The sequence below is a fragment of the Dermacentor silvarum genome, chromosome 1, assembly GCF_013339745.2.
Source record: "Dermacentor silvarum isolate Dsil-2018 chromosome 1, BIME_Dsil_1.4, whole genome shotgun sequence".
Classification (NCBI taxonomy): domain Eukaryota; kingdom Metazoa; phylum Arthropoda; class Arachnida; order Ixodida; family Ixodidae; genus Dermacentor; species Dermacentor silvarum.
The window spans coordinates 385,727,149-385,747,027 of record NC_051154.1 but is presented as its reverse complement, the minus strand read 5'-3'; the positions used below and the strand labels follow the sequence as shown (position 1 = coordinate 385,747,027).

The 19,879-nt window shown below is 44.7% G+C and overlaps 1 protein-coding gene across 1 annotated transcript in view; it reads right to left on the bottom strand.

Annotated features, from left to right (window-relative positions):
- Positions 1-19,004: 19,004 nt before the first annotated feature.
- Positions 19,005-19,879, bottom strand: part of LOC119437512 (tetratricopeptide repeat protein 30B) — a 54,888-nt gene continuing 54,013 nt past the window's right edge. Inside the window, exon 8 of the mRNA XM_049661036.1 lies at positions 19,005-19,851. Coding sequence (XP_049516993.1) covers positions 19,129-19,851 — 723 coding nt within the window. The 3' untranslated portion in view covers positions 19,005-19,128. The remainder of the gene's footprint in view (positions 19,852-19,879) is intronic.

Genomic DNA, 19,879 nt, shown 5'->3' with positions numbered 1-19,879 from the left:
ACGTGCGGCCTTCATTGTGCGCCCGCTGTTAGTGGGTGTCGCGTTTTAGGAGAATATAGAACAAACGCGAATATAGGGAGCATTGATACACAATGAAATAATAAAAAAAGGATATTGGATACAAATATATATTCAATCACCATAATACATCTGCTTTTAGGTTTTGTGCAGGTACACAAGTCTATGTTTTATACCACAGCCTAAAATGCCTGTATCGGTAGCGGGGGGCTTTCCATCACATTGAACCGTAGTGATAATTCATGCCAAAAGGTCGTTTGCCACAATATTCTCCGATGCATGCTCACTGTTTCTGTGGCTTCCTTTTAAATTATAATGGCACGTATGCAGTAGAGATCAGTGACGAATTAATTGCTGCTGTCTGATCTTGAGCATACGCTCGTGCAAGATTTAATTTTTTTTTACATTGCGAAACAGAAGAGCCCTACTAGTATCAATAAAATATTAATTTAGTGCAACCAGCCTCATTCCCTCGGCTGCACAACATATCGTATAGGTTAGTCCCGGCTAAAAACACCACATCAGATCGCAATACGACACAATAATAAGTAAACTTCCAATCCATACAGTAGGTCCCCTAAGCCACGACTGGCAACTCCTTTAGAGGTTCCAATCTAAAGGTTTCAACAAATTTGGCGTAGCAATAACCTTTAAAATAAACGCTTCGGCACATGTAACCTCTAGCCGCGACCGAAATTCACGAAAACACAAAGATCAAGTTTTTGTAGTCACCGAGTAAGCTTTATGTTATAAGTTACTTGCGATTATAGGTTAACATAAACGTTACCGTGCTAATAGTGTATCATCGAACCGCGTAAATGCCTTAATGTGATCGAAAAGCTCCTTGACGTGACGCTTTTGCTTTGTACCCTGCGGTTTTTCTCTTGCGCAAACAAAGGGAGGAGATGCTCAGAAATATGCAGAACCGATCAAAATGCCACTCGAAGAGCGTCGGAATGCAGGCGGCTGTGCAAAAAATAACACAATGTAGTGAGAAAACCACTGCAATAAATATTTATCGACTTGTGAATGTCGAAAAATAAAATATACATTTTCTCGTGTGTTGCTGTTTATTACTGCTTAAAACAACGGGAACGCGACCTAGACAACTCTGTTTTAGCATATATTTCCTTCTACTGCAGTCAGGCACCGTTTATTTTCGTCGAAGTCGATCTGTATCAAAAGTTTCGAGCACGGTATATCAGTAGCCACGGTCGAAAGCTATTACATCCACGCTTTTAAACGATGCGTGGCAATGCTTGATATCTAGTCAGCCTAAAAAATCCTCTGTGACACACGAGCATCGGGTTCGTTTTGCATTAAGAACGGAGGGCGTGCAGTTTAATGCTTCAATTTCCGAGTACAAGTAATTTACATCGTGTCTAGCTAACCAAAATACAGTTTTGCTTGTGGATTTCACAGGGCACATTGCGACTACCATCGTGCCGGTCTACACAGTAGCAAGCCTAGAAGACCCAAATAAGGGCTGCTAGCGTTTTTTGCAACGCGCCAAATAGCTTCGAGTTAGCTACGAGCGTAAAAAAGTCAATGTAAACAAACCCGACATTCACGTAGGCCTGTGACGTATAAAATGCTTAAAGCACTAGTAATGCTGCTTAATTATGGAATTGGGCAATTTAGTATATTCCTTGGATAGCTTCCTAACGAGCACAAAACTTATCAGGAAGGAGAACAAACAAAAGGCCGGCCGCTCGAGCGCCTGTCTTTTCGCTGGTCTCACTGCATGCAATTTGGCACGTGTAAAAATCTTCTGATCGTACTTATCTGTACTGCTTCGCACGAATAGAAGTTGCACCATCTCATTTTCTATGCTAAGGATGATGAAATCTGTCGATTTGGGATAATATAAACCGCTCAAAGCGAAGCTACATAGCTGAGCTGCTGCCGCCCGAGAGAGGCGTTGGACTAAATCTGGCAACAACAGCGCAGTGTTGCCTGCGCGCGCTCCGGCGGTTGCGGCATAGAGTTGACATAAAAGGATAAGAGAGGACACTTCCATAGGCCCCTGCGGATGGATGGATGGATGGATGGATGAGGCTGAACCCTTTAAACCGGGCGGTGGCATACGCCACCTAGCACGTAAAAACGTGGTGGTATACGCCACCACGTTTTTTTCGCAACGTTCGATGAACGCACGCACAGAAAGATGGTTGCACTGCAAAGTGCAAGACATGCCAATACAGGTGCCATGTGTTGAGAATAAATTTCACAAAAGGAATAAACAGGCGATATTATGAAACACCCCACAGAACACTAAAACTGCAGAAGACAGCCTTAGCATTAAAGAGGAAAACAACGCTCGTTCTTTGAAGCCTAACCTTTTTTATTAAGTGGTAGTTTCGGGCTGCATAGCAAACAAGGAATGAAGGCTGCTCGATGCAGTTATCAGCCAACTACGCTCTCTCCCTGTCCTGCCGCTGTTACTGCACCACGCAACACAGCAATAATTCACGTAGTACTTGACTACGGACGGCATGACATGAAAAAAAGTATAGGTTATGACTTCCCTCCCGCCTTCGCTCAAATTTTCACCTACGCATTCTTTCACACAATTACACACACGTGCATGGAATTCAGACTACGTATGCCGGCGTGTGCCGACTCACTTTCTCGCACCAAGAAACAATTTTCTCGCAAACGTGCTGCCCAGCATTCCAAAGTACTGTTTCCTACATAATGTGAAGCAATCCACGAACATCATGCGCGAAGTGAAGAACACAAAAAAACTCACTGCGCCGAACAGCACAACGCGACAAATATCAACTTACGGCTGAGTGACAAATATATAAGCAATTTGAAAGTATTGAAGGGAAAAAAGAACGTAATGAAGGCCTTCTTACCAAGCAGCAGCCAAGCAGACAGGCGTTCTGGCAGACGAACAAAGCAAAGACCACGCAGACGTTATCGCACATCTTTTGTAGCGTCACCTTGCCTGATCACGCCATGGCCAATTTCTTGTAGCAATGCGTTATGCTTTCCGCTCACGGCCGGCTGATCCAGTTGATAACGTCTACGCCTACAGCCACATAGACAAGTAGACGTATAGTGCACTAGAAAAGTTACTACAGTAGATAACTAGTACGCGCGTTCCCTTGGAGACAGGGAGTGTTGTATTGTCCTCTAGTGGGCAGCATGAAGCTGCGTAGCTCGGCCGCTTTTAGGCTGGAGTGGCCACTCTTGTAATTCGTATGTTACTCTATCGTGGCGGTACTTTCCAGGTTCCGGTGATTTTGGATGGATGGATGGATGGATGAATGGATGGATGAGGCTGAACCCTTTAAACCGGGCGGTGGCATACGCCACCTAGCCATGCCTATTAACATATTTTGTGCTTTGTGGTGGGTGAAATTTCACCCCTGCCTTGATTTTATCCACCAATCAGATAACCTCTGTTTGGTTAGTTCTACCCGCTTAAAGTCTATTTTGCCTTCACTGTCCCTAAACCCCAATGCTTTGAAAAAATCAGCCCCGTTGCCTTGCACTGTAGGGTTAAGCCCTTTACAGAAAAGTATGAGGTGTTCGGCCGTTTCCTCTTCTTCTCCACACGCACAGCACAACGTGTCTATACCTTGGTACTTGACTCGGTACATCTTAGTCCGCAATACTCCCGTCCTGGCTTCAAACAACAAAGAGCTTCCCCTAGAATTATCGTAGATATTTTCTTTGGCAATTTCTTGCTTGAAAGTTCGGTATGTTCCCAGTGCTGATTTGGTCTGCATCCGTTTTCCACAGCCCCCTCTGTGTTTCCTTAACCTTTTTCTTAACCGCTGTTTCCTGGTTTGCACCCCTCCTGCAGTCCAAATATTTGATTGACAGTTTTCTGGTCAGCTTCCTCCATTTTGTATCAACATTCCTCATGTACAAATAACTGAAAACTCTCCTTGCCCACCGCTTTTCTGCCATTTCTCTCAATCGCTCCTCAAATTCTATCTTGCTGCTGGCTTCCCTGCCCTCGAATGACGTCCATCCCATGCCACCCTGTACCCCCTGATTTGGTGTATTTCCGTGTGCTCCCAGAGCCAGTCTACCTACCCCTCGCTGCTTAACTTCCAACCTTGCTCGAACCTCTGATCTCATGCACAGGACCGCATTGCCGAAAGTCAAACTAGGGACCATCACCCCTTTCCAAATCCCTCTCACCACTTCGTACCTATTGTAATTCCACAGTGCCCTATTTTTCATCACAGCTGCATTTCTGCTACCTTTAGCCGTCACATATTTTTCATGTTCCGTTAGGTACTCAGCCCCATTGTTTATCCACACTCCAAGATATTTGTACTTATCCACCACCTCCAGTGTAACCTCCTGTATCCTATGCTCGCTGCCCTGATTATCATTAAAAGTCATGACTGCCGATTTTTCTTTACTAAACTTCAAACCTAAGCTATCTCCCTCATTACCACAGATGTCCATTAATCTCTGCAGGTCTTCCTTGCTGTGAGCCATAAGTACAATGTCATCCGCATACATCAGTCCTGGTAATGACTGTTTAATCCATTCTCCTTGCTTCAAATAGGAAAGGTTGAAGCCAAGTCCGCTCCTCTCTAATTTTTTCTCTAATCCTTGTAAATACAGCATGAAGAACAGAGGTGACAGAGGGCACCCCTGCCTAAGCCCCTGATGTATCTCTATAGGCCCAGATACCTTGTTTTCCCATTTTATAAGCATCTTGTTACTTTGATAGATATCTTTTAAAAGATTTCTTACTCCATCTTCCACCTCTAGAGTGCCCAGTATGTCCCACAAATCCTTTTGGATTACACTGTCATAGGCTCCCTTGATATCCAGAAAGGCAAGCCATAGGGACCTGTGTTCCTTTTCTGCTATTTCAATACACTGTGTCAATGAGAACAGATTATCTTCTAACCTTCTTTGTTTTCGGAACCCATTTTGTAGTTCCCCCAGCACCTCCTCGCTCTCCACCCATGCCTGCAGTCTGTCCTTTATAATCTGCATCACCACCCTGTAAACCACTGACGTCACTGTTATAGGACGGTAGTTGTTTATGTCGGCTTTGTCCCCCTTTCCCTTATATATCATGCTCATCCTGCTCAGTCTCCACCCGTCGGGGGCTTTACCGTCCATTATCATTTTGCTCACTGCCTCTCTTAATGCTTTCTTAGATTTTGGGCCCAATGTCTTTATCAACATAATTGGGATGCCATCAGGACCTGTCGACGTGCTACTAGGAACCCTCTTCTCTGCCCTTTCCCACTCGCTTTGTGCCAGTGGAGCCACTGCACTGACTAGCCCATCCTCACCTGATTGAGCACATGCTATGTTTCGTTCTTTAAATTTTTCTGTCATCATTGTTCTTATATGTTCCATTGCCTCATCTCTCTCTAGTCGAACACCTTGAGCTGTAACTATAAACCTCTGCTCTAGGCTAGTCTTATTACTCAAGGAGTTGAGATGTTTCCAAAATTTCTTCGCTGCTTTTCTATCTTTTTTGTTTACTTCTGACAACCATTGGCTCCCCTTTCTTCTGATCTTCTCATTGATAAAATTGGATGCTTCCCTTCTACAGTTCTACAAAAGTTATTCCATTTTCTGCCTACATCAGCTTCTGGTTCACCCCTCTGCTTTGAATATCTGTGTTCCCTGGATGCTTCCTGACGTTTCTCTATGGCCTTCTTAACCTCCTCATCCCACCAGCTCTTGGGTTTACGTCTTCTGTTCCCTTTTGTCCTGACTCGTACCTTAGTAAGCTCTAGCTCAAATAGTCCTGTTAAATTTGCATACGTCCATTCTGTTTTTGTATTCTCTGAAATTACTTCCTCAATTTGTTGGGTTGCTATTTCAAGCTGCTTTTCCGAGTAAAATATCCCACCTGGTTGTTCATCTTGCCTCCTACCTACTTTCATTTCCCTTCTAAAACTCACCTTAATACGTTTGTGATCACTACCTAGACTTCTGGAGCCATATTCATCTATGCTCATTACATTTAGCCTATCGTGCATCCTATGTGACATTAGTGCATAACCTATCGTCGACTGCAGGCTCCCTACCTCCCATGTTATGTGCCCTTCACACTTCTCAGTACTGTTGCATGCAACTAAGTCATGCATTTCACACATATCCAGCATCATGTTGCCTGTTGAGTCTGTGTACCCGTCCATGTCTTCTATGTGTGCGTTCATATCTCCTAGTATAATAATCTCGCACCCTTCTCCTAGCTCATTAATGTCACTTGATATGCATTCCAGCTTTTTTTTGTTTTCCTCTTTGGCATTTGCTCCTGTCCACAGGTATACAAAGCCAAGGAGTGTTTGCTCTCCTGCAACTTTCCCTTTTAGCCATAAATTCTCCTTGCATTCCTGTTTGACCCTTTGCCAGTTCATACTTTTATGGATGAATGCACCAATTCCACCCCCTTTTCTGCTGCCCTCTGTTCTATTGCAATATTCCCATGCATAGTCAGGATTACAGGGAGGTTGCTCCATGTCCCTAAGATGTGTCTCCACAAACCCGTATACCATCAGCTTTTCTTGCCTTAGTTGCTGGTCTATCTGCTCCCACTTCAGCCTATTCCTGCCACCTTGCATGTTAATGTACCCTATGTCAGAATGACCTTGCCCCTGGTGCTTACGTCTATTTCTTCTACCGATTCTACGTTTCTTGAATCTTGGAGCCTCTCTGGGTCCATCTTCGTCTACACTGGTCGTCTTAGGGCTCTGGGTCCCCCCAAAAAAGCCGTAGCTTGGCGCCCGATCCTACTACCTATGCTCCCGCCCGTGGCACCACTGTAGTGAATGCCATCCTGTGCAAAAGGGTGGGAGCCAAACTCGTACACTTCCTGGTTTACCTCCATTATGCCGTACCCAAGTGGTCTGCTCAGACCCCTAAGGACCCGGTTAGCCTCAAGCACCCTCCATTCCAACCCGCTAGCCTGGCCCCGGACATGTGGGATTGTGCATATAGTCACATGCACATTCGCAGAGGTTTCTCTGAGTTTACGCAACCCAACCTCTAACTGTCCGTTTAGGTTCTGGCTCCCTCCCTTCAGCACATCGTTGAGACCAGCATGGATAACGACCAGATGTTCATGCTCGAGGTTGTCCGATACCACCTTCTGAGCATTTGCCATTGCGTCAACCATGCACTTCCCTGACTGGGCCTCCACCTTCACCCGCCCGTCTGCCTTCACTGTTGTAAGGACGCCCTCCTTAACCCTAGCTACGTTGGAGTCCCCCACCACTAGGACCCTTCGCTCAACACGTTTGCCTCCCACCTGCGATTGTCGTCCTCCAGTTCGCGGTAGCTGGTTCTCCACCCGCCGTGCGCCACTGACACGTGACGATGTGCTCCCTGCCGTTCGTCCCTTCCCACCCGAAGCCTGCCGCACTACCTCGCTGTAGAGTTGTGGGACCGCCGTGTTGCCACCGGCTCTCGCCTGCTGTTCAACGGCCCCTAGGCGTCCCTCCCTGCTCTCATGGCATGCCTCTGCCTGAGTCTCCGCGCTGTCCCCGCCGCCCGCCTGAGCTGATCCGGGATTACGCGCCGCCTGTACCATTAGCGCCTCCACCCGCTCTTCCAGCACGGCCCGCTTTTCCCGTTCTTATTGTAGCTCGCCAGCTATTCGCGCTTTACCAGGACGGCCTCGGCCCCCTCCCTGTGAAGCAACTCGCCAATCCGAGTTTCGAGCTCAATTCGCCGCTCTCGCTCCACCTTCAGCTTCCCTTTGAGCTCTTCCGCACTGGCTGCCCATTCCCCTTCCATCCGCCGCACAGCTCCCTTAAATCCTTCACACGACCTGCACGCGAAGCTAGCCTCCTCAGCGTCGGCTAAACTGGCGAAGTGCGTCTCGTCCAAATAACACCAACGTTTGCACTCCTCGCACTGCACTCCCCTGTCCTTCCTAGCCTGCCGCGCCATTGTCCACCCGTCCACCTAACGAGAAAGCCCACCAAAATACCTGAACAAAGCCCCACGGTAAGCCGTACGGCAAACTCGCTATCCGGCTACCTCCGCTAGCTTCCCTAACGCGGTTTAAAACTGCCGCTTTACACTGCTTTCACCATGCAACACGTGCGCCACAACCCGCTTCCAAAAAAATTAAAAAATTTAACTATTCGCTACCTACTAACGTCCTACCAAACTAACCGACAAACTAAAAAAGCATGAAAAACAATATATATAGATAGCTCGGGTACCGTAATACTTCTATCAACCAAATAACAATAAACAGAAATTGAACTTATTCACTGCTCCTGCTGCGCTGAGCTCCACTCGGCCACGACCGTCCTGTTCGGCTTCACTTTTTGTGTTCTTCACTTCAAGTGAAGAACACAAAAACTCACTGCGCCGAACAGCACAACGCGACAAATGTCAACTTACGGCTCAGTGACAAATATATAAGCAATTTGAAAAGTATTTAAGGGAAAAAAGAACGTAATGAAGGCCTTCTTACCAAGCAGCAGCCAAGCAGACAGGCGTTCTGGCAGAAGAACAAAGCAAAGACCACGCAGACGTTATCGCACATCTTTTGTAGCGTCACCTTGCCTGATCACGCCATGGCCAATTTCTTGTAGCAATGCGTTATGCTTTCCGCTCACGGCCGGTTGATCCCGTTGATAACGTCTACGCCTACAGCCACATAGACAAGTAGACGTATAGTGCACTAGAAAAGTTACTACAGTAGATAACTAGTACGCGCGTTCCCTTGGAGACAGGGAGTGTTGTATTGCCCTCTAGTGGGCGGCATGAAGCTGCGTAGCTCGGCCGCTTTTAGGCTGGAGTGGCCACTCTTGTAATTCGTATGTTACTCTATCGTGGCGGTACTTTCCAGGTTCCGGTGATTTTAGTAGCAGCAATGGCGGCGCGGCATCTATCCTCGTCAATTTGAACTCTCAACAACTGCGCCAGGCAAGTCAACGCTTGTTGCAGTGATGTGTGGTGTCTGCCTGCACCTTTGCGTGTGTGCATTCGTCTCTTTGTGGCATCACACGGCAACTACGCAGAACGGTAAGTTTTAGCAAAGATGTTTTCCGTCTGTTGCCCATGACTAGATGAGCGCGTTTCGTAGCGCCAACCGTAATGTAGGCGACTCGGGCATAGTGCCGATTTGTCGTTTACATGCTTTGAAAACGCGCTCGGGTTCTCGATTATACTATATGGAATGTTTAACGGCAAGCGATCGCTAACGCTTGTTCATTTTACCGTCATAGTTGATGTCCGTAAAAAAGAAAATACACCATGTTTTACCTCGATACTGAGCAGCCACTAAGCGCAGATTAGGTATGTTAAGCCGCGTACTTTGGGTAGGTCTCGTTTCGTGGCGCTGGATCAGCGGCCATAAACGCTGCGCAGGCTATGTAGTGAAATTCTGGTGGCGCGATTTACTATAAAGCTCGAAATTGTGCTAGCGTTACGAAGTTTCTAAAAGAGATGTACAGTTGAATAAAGGCGAGGGTACTCGGATGAAAGGCCGTGTTTGCGGGGCATGCATCATCAGTGTGTGCTGCCGTTTTCGTGAGGCAAAAGTAGGAGTATTTATGGGGCTCCTGGCAATCAATCTAAACTTATGGAACCGCAAAAGCTTACAGAGTACGATACTCGCGATAAGCTCAGTCGCTCGCTGCTTCGCAACTTAACTGAAAGAAATAGAGAACAATAAATTAGTCGCTCGGGGAAGCATCCTCTACACGTTTCAAACTGTAGCCATTGGGTGCGATGATAGTTTGAAGATTTTTTTCGGGTCTCTTTTATGAACAGTGTACAGCTGGAGTTATTTTGCGGGCTATTTGAAAAGCGTAAAGCGCCTTTCTATGCTTCGGCGATATGCAGTTTGAATGCTTTTATTCACTGTTTATCAGCTGGTTCTATAGGCAGCTGCTGGCGCAGATTCGCATTTTGACAATAGCGCATGTTATGAAGTCCTTGTCGTGGGTAATAAGTGTTCTGTTTTTCATTACTGGTTACCTTAGGGCCGTCGTCTCCGACAGACTGTATACTACGTGCGCTGTAGAAAAAAAAGAGGAGGCCAGATTATCCGTTTTTGGCATTTTCTGAATGGATAGCCCACAGATAATCCAAAAATTTTGTGGACATCGAACTTGTTCTAACCTTATCAACACACCTAAGAGATCGTAACGTGTTTTAGCTGATACGTAACCTTATCACCACACCCCATTCATGTGCATTCTACTGAAAATGTGGCAAATAATGTATTCATCTCAGAGTATAAGAAAGTCATTGCAGACTGTTCTAAGAGGAAATAAATTACAATTCTTAACGTGATAGTTGAAAACTACAGTCACTATTCTGAGCATGTTCGTTCTGCACGGGCATGTTGCATTAACAGCCGCAAGATTTACACATAGGCCAGCCGGGCATCTTTGTTTCAGCAATTATTATAGAAATCATTTGGCATTCTCGCATTTGTTTCTTATTTTGATAAGTAGACTATGTGTCATATGAATCTGTCACGAAACGAAACGTACCGTTGCTGGTACCAGCGGCCATTACAGTTGTCTAACTGCTCATCATACTGTCACATGACGAAACATTAAAATGGTACTGATGGGTATTGGCATGTAGTCTTTAGTCAGAGGTAAACCAAATTATCGTAACCAGAGGCATAAGTGATGAGTTCAAATTACATACAAAGCTACTAATGAGACGTAAAAAGAATAGTCATTGAATAGTTTTGCCTCACATTGTTGCATCGGCTTTAGGAGTGTTCCTTTTTGTGTCCTTGTCTTCCATGCTGTGCTGGTGTTGCCATGAATTACGAACTTGCCCAAACCATTGTCAGCTTCATTAAACAAGTGATTCAATTCACTTCAATCTAATAGTGCATTTGAAATGACTGACGTGTTATTCGTTTAAATTAAAAATTATGGACTGGCAGTAACTTCGCAAGCAATAAACCACAATATCTTTTATTACACCTAAATTGTGGGTGTCATAGACTGCCAGGGAATTTTCATGAACACAGCCGGGGAAAGCTTGGAAAAAGAGCAGTAAATTGAAAATGTCAACATAGGTACACTGTCTTGTTATTTGCCATACAGGGTGTCCTGAGAATCGCGGTATTAAACATATTTTTAAAGCATTTCACCTCACAAAAAAACTGAGACAAATTGGTACCATTTCCTGACAAAAAAGAAAGTGACGCAAACTGACATGGCATTTCCCACTCTATTTTTGCGTTAAATAAACGCCCTGAACATCGAAACCTTAGAAACAAATTCTCATGTTTGAAAGCACCTTAAATAATTTACTGTGATAGCATTCATTCGAACTATAGTTTCAGTTTCGTTTTCCAGGAGGTGCATATGTGTCGTGGAATGACACAGAAAGTGCTCACGTGGTAATCCTGGTGCTCATATGTAATACCTAGCTTATTACCATGTCAGTATGCCCAGGAGATCTCATTATCTAAAAGAAACTTAGAAGCGACTATATCAGTACAATCAATCCATCTGCCTTCTATTGAAGTTATGCTCAATGATGTATTCATTTCAGAGTATGAGAAACACATTTATATGTGTATTAGGAAAAATAAATTACAATCTTTGGCATCATACTGCCAATACTCCAGTCACGCTTCTGAGCATACCATTCTGGACGGGCGTATTTGATTACCAGCCAAAAGATGTACAGGCAGTCCAACTGGGTAACCTTGTTTCAGCAAATAATGTCGTGATCATTTTGGATAAGTAAATTAATGTGTCATACATGATGCATTATATATGAAAACCTTTCATAAAATAGAACATATTGTTCCTGGCACCACCAGCAATTGTGACGTTAAATTGTTCATCATACCATAAAATGAAACATTGTGTAATGGCACTGATTTGTATTGACAAGCAACTATTAGTCATAGTTAAACCGCATTAAGTATTGACTTAAGTGGCTTGAGAAATATATTGAGTTCCCTAATGAACTTACACATAATAAATAATTTTTATTTTTGCCTCACATCTTTGCATTTACTTATTTTCAGCATACACCTGCAGGACATTTGGAACAAATGACACGAAGGTCAATGCGAGCCTGGCGACCATGCTTGCCAAGGGGAAGTAGTCTGTAAATATGTAAATAGTCTCTTTCGATCATGGCATAAGACAAGCATTTTAATAAATTAGTATATAATATCCTACAATAAAAACAGTTATTTAAATATCGGCGCACTTTCTTTTTCGCACTGCATGATTCAGCACTAGTAGAATTGCTTCATTTTTTTGTTTATGCAACATATGAGACTGTAGCTGGTTCAGGAGCATTATTAATCTATTAACATTAATGCATAGGTGCAAATGAGAAGCAACAGGTGCGCATGTATAATATACATCCACTTCTTTGCCGCCATGTGTAAACAAAAATTAAACTAACTCTTTATTTATTTATTTATTTATTTATTGAAAATACTTTCAGGGCCCGAAGGCACTACAGAAAGGAGTGGGGAGAAAATGACAAGACGTGCAACTAACAAAAATAATACAAGGCATTTTGTAAAGCGATCTTGAACTCGTGGTCATCAGTTATGCTTGCGATTGTGGAGGGAAGGTGGTTCCATGCGACGCTTGTCCTAGGAACAAAAGAGTCATTACACAATTTTGTGCGACAAGACGGTAGACCAACCTTGAAGCGATGATCGGTCCTTGAAGAAATATAATGAGGTGGATGAAACAGGATGCCCTTTAAATCGTTGTTATAATAATAGATTTTGTGAAAAAGATTAAGGCGAGATGACTTTCGACGCAACGAAAGGTCAGGCAAGTTTAGGGTTTTCCTCATAGACGTGACACTGGAATGACGTGAATAATTCGATAAGATGAAACGTGCTGCGCGATTCTGAATAGCTTCAAGACTTTGAATGAGGGTGGTCTAAGTAGGATCCCATATGGCGCATGCGTACTCTAACTTAGAACGTACCAGGGTTTTGTAAACTGTTAACTTCAGGGACGATGGGGCATCAAAAAAATTTCGACGCAGATAGCCAAGCATGCGATTCGCGTTGTTAGCTACATATTCGACATGCGTATTCCACGAAATGTTAGAAGAAATGTGAACACCAACGTATTTATACCTGTCAACAGATGGAAATGGAATATTATTGAGGGAGTAAGTAAGAGAATGAGTAGTAGCGTGGCGAGAAACTCGCATGCTTTTACATTTAGTTGGGTTAAGTGTCATGAGCCATTGATTGCACCATTCAAACACCCTATCTAGATCGTGTTGCAGATTGATATAATGAGCATGGTTAGTAATTTTCTGGTAAATTACACAGTCATCTGCAAACAGTCGGGCAGTTGAGAAAGAAGGGCAAGTAGGAAGATCATTAATATAAATCAAGAAAAGTAGAGGGCCCAAAACGGACCCTTGCGGAACACCGGATGTTACGGGGGAATTAGGAGAACAAAGTCATTAGCTGTCACATACTGGCTACGGTTAGAGAGAAAATCCTTAATCCATGCAAGTACACTGGGGTCTATGTTAAGTTGATTAAGCTTGAATATAAGTAGGTCGTGTGAGACGGAGTCAAATGCTTTGGCAAAATCTAAATATATGCAATCAGTATCAACGTCATGATCCGCGTTAATAAAGAAGTCGTTGGTAAAACATAGCAATTGCGTTTCGCACGAAACTGCTTTACAGAATTCATGCTGATAAATACTGAAGAAGGAATTGGACTCAAGGAATTCGATGAGGTGCGAGTATATTATATGCTCCAAGATTTTTACTGGGATGGATGTTAATGATATGGGACGGTAATTATTGGGGGAATGTACATCACCGGATTTATGCACAGGGACCACCTTCCCTATCTTCCAGTCAAAGGACAGTGTAGACACCTGTAATGCCTGTTCAAAAAGCATTGACAATATCAATGAAGAATAAACTTGTGTAGACTTCATCATTTTTGATGAGATGCAATCTGCGCCGGCCGATGAAGACACTTTTAAATTGACAATAAGCCATTTGACACCAACTGCATTAATAGCGATGGGATCCATTGGTAAAAAGTTGGTTTTTGGTATTTGTGGAAACACTGTGGGAATGCTCTTATTAAAATGAGTAACAAACACATTGTTCAGAACATTGCAGCACTCGCTTTGAACTACTGGAACATTAGATTTGAATAATTGAATGTGTGTCCCTTTAGAACCGTTAATAATGCTCCAAAATTTGCGGGGGTTAGAAAGCAGTAGCAAAGGAAGAGTTTTATGATAGAATTCCTTCTTTGCTTTTGAAAGCGCAGTACAGAATTCTCGGTTAAATTTTTGATAGTAAGACCAGTGGTCTGTTCTGGCTGTTAGCTTTGCCCGTCGAAATATCCGCTTCTTTTTGTTGCGCATGCGCTTTAAGGTGTTATGAAACCACGGAGAGCGAGGACTCGATGAAACTTTTCTTTTAGGTACAAAGCGATCAATTAGGGACAAGAGTTTGTTTTTACAAAGCAACCAATTGTCCTCAACCGACCGCTGCTCAAAACCAGCAAAAAAAAAAAACTATCAACAAAGGCCTGTAGTTCCCCATTCATTCCAGTAATATCTGCTTTGCTGTAGTCTTGGATGACCCTGGTTTTTTTCTTGTTGGAAACCCGTGCTCGTGGGGTGAATTGAATTATAGAGTGGTCGCTAATTCCCGGTGAATGAGTTAAGCAGGAAGCTAGATCTGGTGTAGTTGTAAGCACTAAGTCTAGAATGTTAGCGGCAGTGGGAGTTGTACGAGTGGGAAAGTGAACGAGCTGAGGTAAGTTGAAGTCGTGACAAAAAGTTCAAAATTCCTCGCTTTCAGCTGAGTTGTGTTTTAAGGAAACCGGGGCTCTTTCCCACCTAATGTCTGGAAAATTGAAGTCGCCAAGTATGAAGAGGGGCGATTTTGGGTATCTGACGAACAGCTGATTGACAGCATCGTGCAGGTCATTACAAAAGGACAGTGATGCAGTTGGTGGCCGATAGCAAACACAAAAAATTATTTCGCGAGAATCAATGAGCAGGCGTACACACACAAGCTCAAGTGAAGATACAATTGGAATAACATGAGAAGCAAGCGTGTCGGCAACCGCCAACAGAACACCACCACCAGACCGGTAATCACGATCACATCGGTAAATTTGTAGCACTTTTCACAGTCCAAAATTTCTTCATTTTTAACTTTTGCAGACAGCCAGGTCTCCGTCAGACCAATAATATCAGCAGAGCATGAATCAATAGCGGAAGACAATTCAACGCGCTTATTCAGGATACTCCGGACATTGGAAAGGAAAATAGAGGCGTTCCGTGCGCGGGATCTAAGCAGACATAGCTATGATGCACTAGAAATGCCGGCACGTGCAGGTACAGTGGCCGCGCTATCTTTCGTATCTGCCGAACGTGGAAAATCAGTTTCGCGTACGTTGTCAGTTATTGCGCAGTAAACGTACCTTTTTTTATTCATGATCAGTTAATTCATGCGAAGCGAGTACGGCTGCCCTGCTACCTTTGCAAATTCTGTTAGTTTCCTCCTTGAGGTTCGCGTAGCTCTGCAAAAATCTTCGCTAGCTGATACACCAGTACCTTAGAGCTTATGTTTCTGTGCCCAGACTGCATCCCTGACTTTAGACGACGAAAACTTGATGATAATTGGTCGAGTCTTTTTATCGGTGTAGGATCCTAACCTGTGCGCTCGAGAGACTTCCGAGTCAGGAATTTGTAGTTTAAGATGACGAGACAAAACATCTTGAACAAGGCCTTCTGAATGAACCCACGTTTCAGTCGGGCAGTCCGGTATTCCAAAGAACAATGGGTTATCTCGTCTGGATCTGTCTTCAAGATCGTCCAGTCGGGAACTGAGTGCCTGGCCTTCAATTCTGACAGCTTCAGTGATTAGACGTGGTGCATCACTGAGAACTGCAGAACTGTCGAATGATTCGACGAAAGATTCAACCGCGGATAATCTCACTTTTAAGTCAGCAACTGTTTGTACTAAGGCCTCCTGTTTTTTCTTTAGGTCGTCAAGAACTTCCATGACTTCAACGTGACGGTGGTCAACTTTTTCAGAAAGTTTAGTGATATCATCAAGTATTTCTTTGTTAGTAGGGCCAGGGTTTAGTTCAATGTCTCCGCAACGTAGTAAGAGCTTTGTAACAAATACGCATTCACACAAACACTCAAAAAGCACACTTCGGCACGGTAGGAGCAGCAGGCAGACGTTGCTAGTCCGCTTGCAGTAGAGAGAAGGAGGTTTACTAACCTGCACAAAAAGCAAGATCGGGTTTATGAGCGAATGCATGGCTGCCGCTCCAACGTGCCCACTGAAGGAGCATAGGAATTCCAAGGTCCTTATATCCTCCCGTGTCGCTGCAGTCGCCAACAGTGTTGTCGACCAGCTGAACGTGGAAGGGATGCCACCGTTAAAGCAGGGCTGATCACATGAGGACGCATTATTGAAGATCGGGGCCGTCAGCAACAGTGTCGATGAACAGCCGACAATCGCTGGATCCGTTGGTTGTTGCCACGTGCCGAATCGGGCGATAAACTGCACAAAAGCAAGATCGGGTTTATGAGCGACTGCATGGCTGCCGCTCCACCGTGCCCACTGAATGGGGCATAGGAATTCCAAGGTCCTTATATCCTCCCGTGTCGCTGCAGTCGCCAACAGTGTTGTCGACCAGCTGAACGTGGAAGGGATGCCACCGTTAAAGCAGGGCTGATCACACGAGGACGCATTATTGAAGATCGGGGCCGTCAGCAACAGTGTCGATGAACAGCCGACAATCGCTGGATCCGTTGGTTGTTGCCACGTGCCAAACCGGGCGATAAACTGCACAAAAAGCAAGATCGGGTTTATGAGCGACTGCATGGCTGCCGCTCCACCGTGCCCACTACCACCACTCTTAGCAGATTCCGTTCAAACGGATGCATTGCATGTGACTGTAATATTTCTTAAATGTGCATGTGCACAAATGCTACATAAAGATTCACGATTACATGCGTTTTGTATTTTTCGACTGCTTCCGTCCGCATCCATGCTTTTCTATGCACAGTTCCCTATGTGTGTTCACATATGCACAGTGGATGCAATAAATATTTATATACATTTCCAATAGACTGCTTATTAACAACCCCCCAAAAGCTAGTGTTTATATATAAGCAGAATAAAATTTTCTGGCGAAATATAGCTGGCAAAATGTGGCCTAGGGACAACCAGCGCTGAAACTGCGCGTGCCAGCAATAGCGCCGTAACACACAGCCTGCGAGCTGTGAAAACAGTTATCAGCAGGACATGCAGCGATTTCACGTCATCAATTTCACCGCTCATCTCAAGGTACATGTGTCTAGATTCTGGCCTGACTGGCGTGAGAACGTATGAGCGCATGTGCTTCTCCAGAGCGCATGCGTATGGCCTTATGGATATAGCTTGGCTATATGCATAGAGCTAAAACAATCTGATACAGGCGCGCGTCTGTTATCATCCAAAATGTCGTGCCATTTTCGTGGCCACCCTATCGAATGATGTCAGCATATTTCAGCTGCACACCTAAAGTGCCGTAGTGCCTCCAGGCCAGCGCTGGTTCTTCATATAACATGTATATAGAGTGCCCCAGCTATTTTAGCCAAGCTGGTCAATCAAAATAAAAGATGAAAATAAAACACGCTGCACGATATACTATCATAAAAAGACCTACAGATTGGACCTCTGAAGGCCGTATACCATAGGTCTTAAAATCGGATCTTATTCCACCATATTTTGTAATACTAGTTTTCGTTGAACAGCTTCGCTAAATTTAAGTTAGCTGGGACACCCTGTATCGACAATAGTGCACAAAAATGTAATGCTAAAATCTATAGATTAACTATAGATTGGTCTAAAGGAACTGTCCATAGGATTGTGTAGACCACAATCTACAAAAAGTGTAAGGCCATAAGACCATAGACATACTATAGACTGGTCTATGGGAACAGTCTATAGATAGTCCGTAGACCACAACCTAAAGAAAAGTGTAGGGCCATAAGTCCATAGACAGAACATAGACTAGTGTATACGAATGTTCTGTAGGTAGTATAGACATTTGTCTATAGACTTATCATAGACTTCAGTCTATAAAAGTAGAAGTATATAAGTCTGTATACATTCTGCAGACATTTGTCTGCAAAAGTGAATTTTCATTATTCTATAGACCGTCTATAGTCAGTCTATAGACTCAGACATTTTATAGACTAGTCTACGAAAAATGTAAGGACATAAGTCCTTAGACTGTCTATAGACTAGTCTAAAGAAATGTCTATAGGAAGTCTGTTAGCTTAATAGACACATGTCAATAGACTTTATAAAGACTTTCTACAAAAAAATGGTAAGGGTCGCCGACCTGGAGTGCTGTTCTGGAGATTACAAAACTCCGTCATTACCTTGAATTCTCTAACGGCGGTGTCGTGAGTTAATTAGCGAAGCCATACCAGTCCTCTGGGTCAATCAGAGCGGGCTATATCGCGAAAATCGCCGATATCCAGAATATTATGGCTGATCGGTCTTTGGCTTAGGTGGTGCTTTAACCAAACCAACCTTTCGCAGGTGATTTTTTCGCTTTATCTTTCAAGAATTTCGCAATTAAGAAAGATGCAATGGCTGCGATCTGGCAATCTTTAGAGTACCGAGGGTGCCGATCTGTGTATTTTGTGGCTGTGCGGGCCGCCAATACTATAGGCGATGTTGATAGGGGGCACGGATTTCTACTCGCAACCATGTGCTGCTGGTCATGATGGGGGTTTAACTTCTCAGGGCTTCAACAAGTTGGAAATAGACGCTAGACTTCGGGTTGCAAGTTCGTCACTTTGACGTGCTACTAATACACAGGAGAGATGAAGTTTCGCTCACTATATTGAAGTGTCGGTGTATTGAAATTCATGATACAGAAATATTAAAATTTCAAAATAGGAGGCTTTTGGTTGAGAATTTGTTAATTCCTCTTAGTCTGAAAAAATTCCATTTATTACAGCTTTGAAGAAGATTAGCTCTGATTTGCGTGGAATATAGTACAACTCACGGCTTATTCCGCTGAAAAAGTAATGGTTTATGAAGTAGTGCTGTACTCAGGTTCCACGTTAAGTATGACTCGTGTGCTGCCCACAGGAGAGAGATTCCTACTCCTTGTTTCTAGCGGCTCCTGAAAGCGTGTGGCTCAGCAGACATGAGCGTGAACGTCAGTGCCCTCAAGCGGCGAGCTTCGTAGGCCACACTGCGACTACCAAGCCCTGCTGGAGTCGGTCTAATGTCCGTGGCAGACGGCAACGTGCGACCGTGCTGCTCGCACTGTGCGAGGAACCTCAGGAGATCGTAGAGAACAGAGTCCCTGACGAGGACCACCTGCTTGGCGAGGTTCTCGAGTAGCGCCAGCAGGCAGCGCTTCGCGTAGAACCACGTGTCGGCGCCGAGCTTGCTTGCGTGCGGCTCGAAGCTCTTGATGACCCGCGATATGCCGAAGTCGTAGTTGCCCTTGGCGCAGTAGAGTGTGCCGATCACGAGGTTCACGATGCACAAGTGAAACATTTTCTGGCCCGGCTGGTCGTAGGCGAGCTGCTCTTCACGCTGCTCGACGCGCCGCATGAGTTGCTCCGCCTGCTCGTTCTGGCCGGTCATGATGTAAGCGACGCACAAGTTGGCCAGCAGGGCGGGGCTCAGCCGCAGGAGGTCGCGGTCCTGCTCGCGCTCGACCAAGGGCTCGTAGAACGCCACGGCCTCGTGAAACTTGCCTTCCTGGACGAAGAGGACGTGACCGACGTTCAGTCGCCAGCAGTCTTCCTCGCTGCAGAGTTCCACCGAGCGCCGGAAGAGACGCTCAACCAGAGGGTAGTCGCGGGCCTCCCACGGTATGCGCGCCTGCAGGAAAATGCGAGTGCTCTGTAAG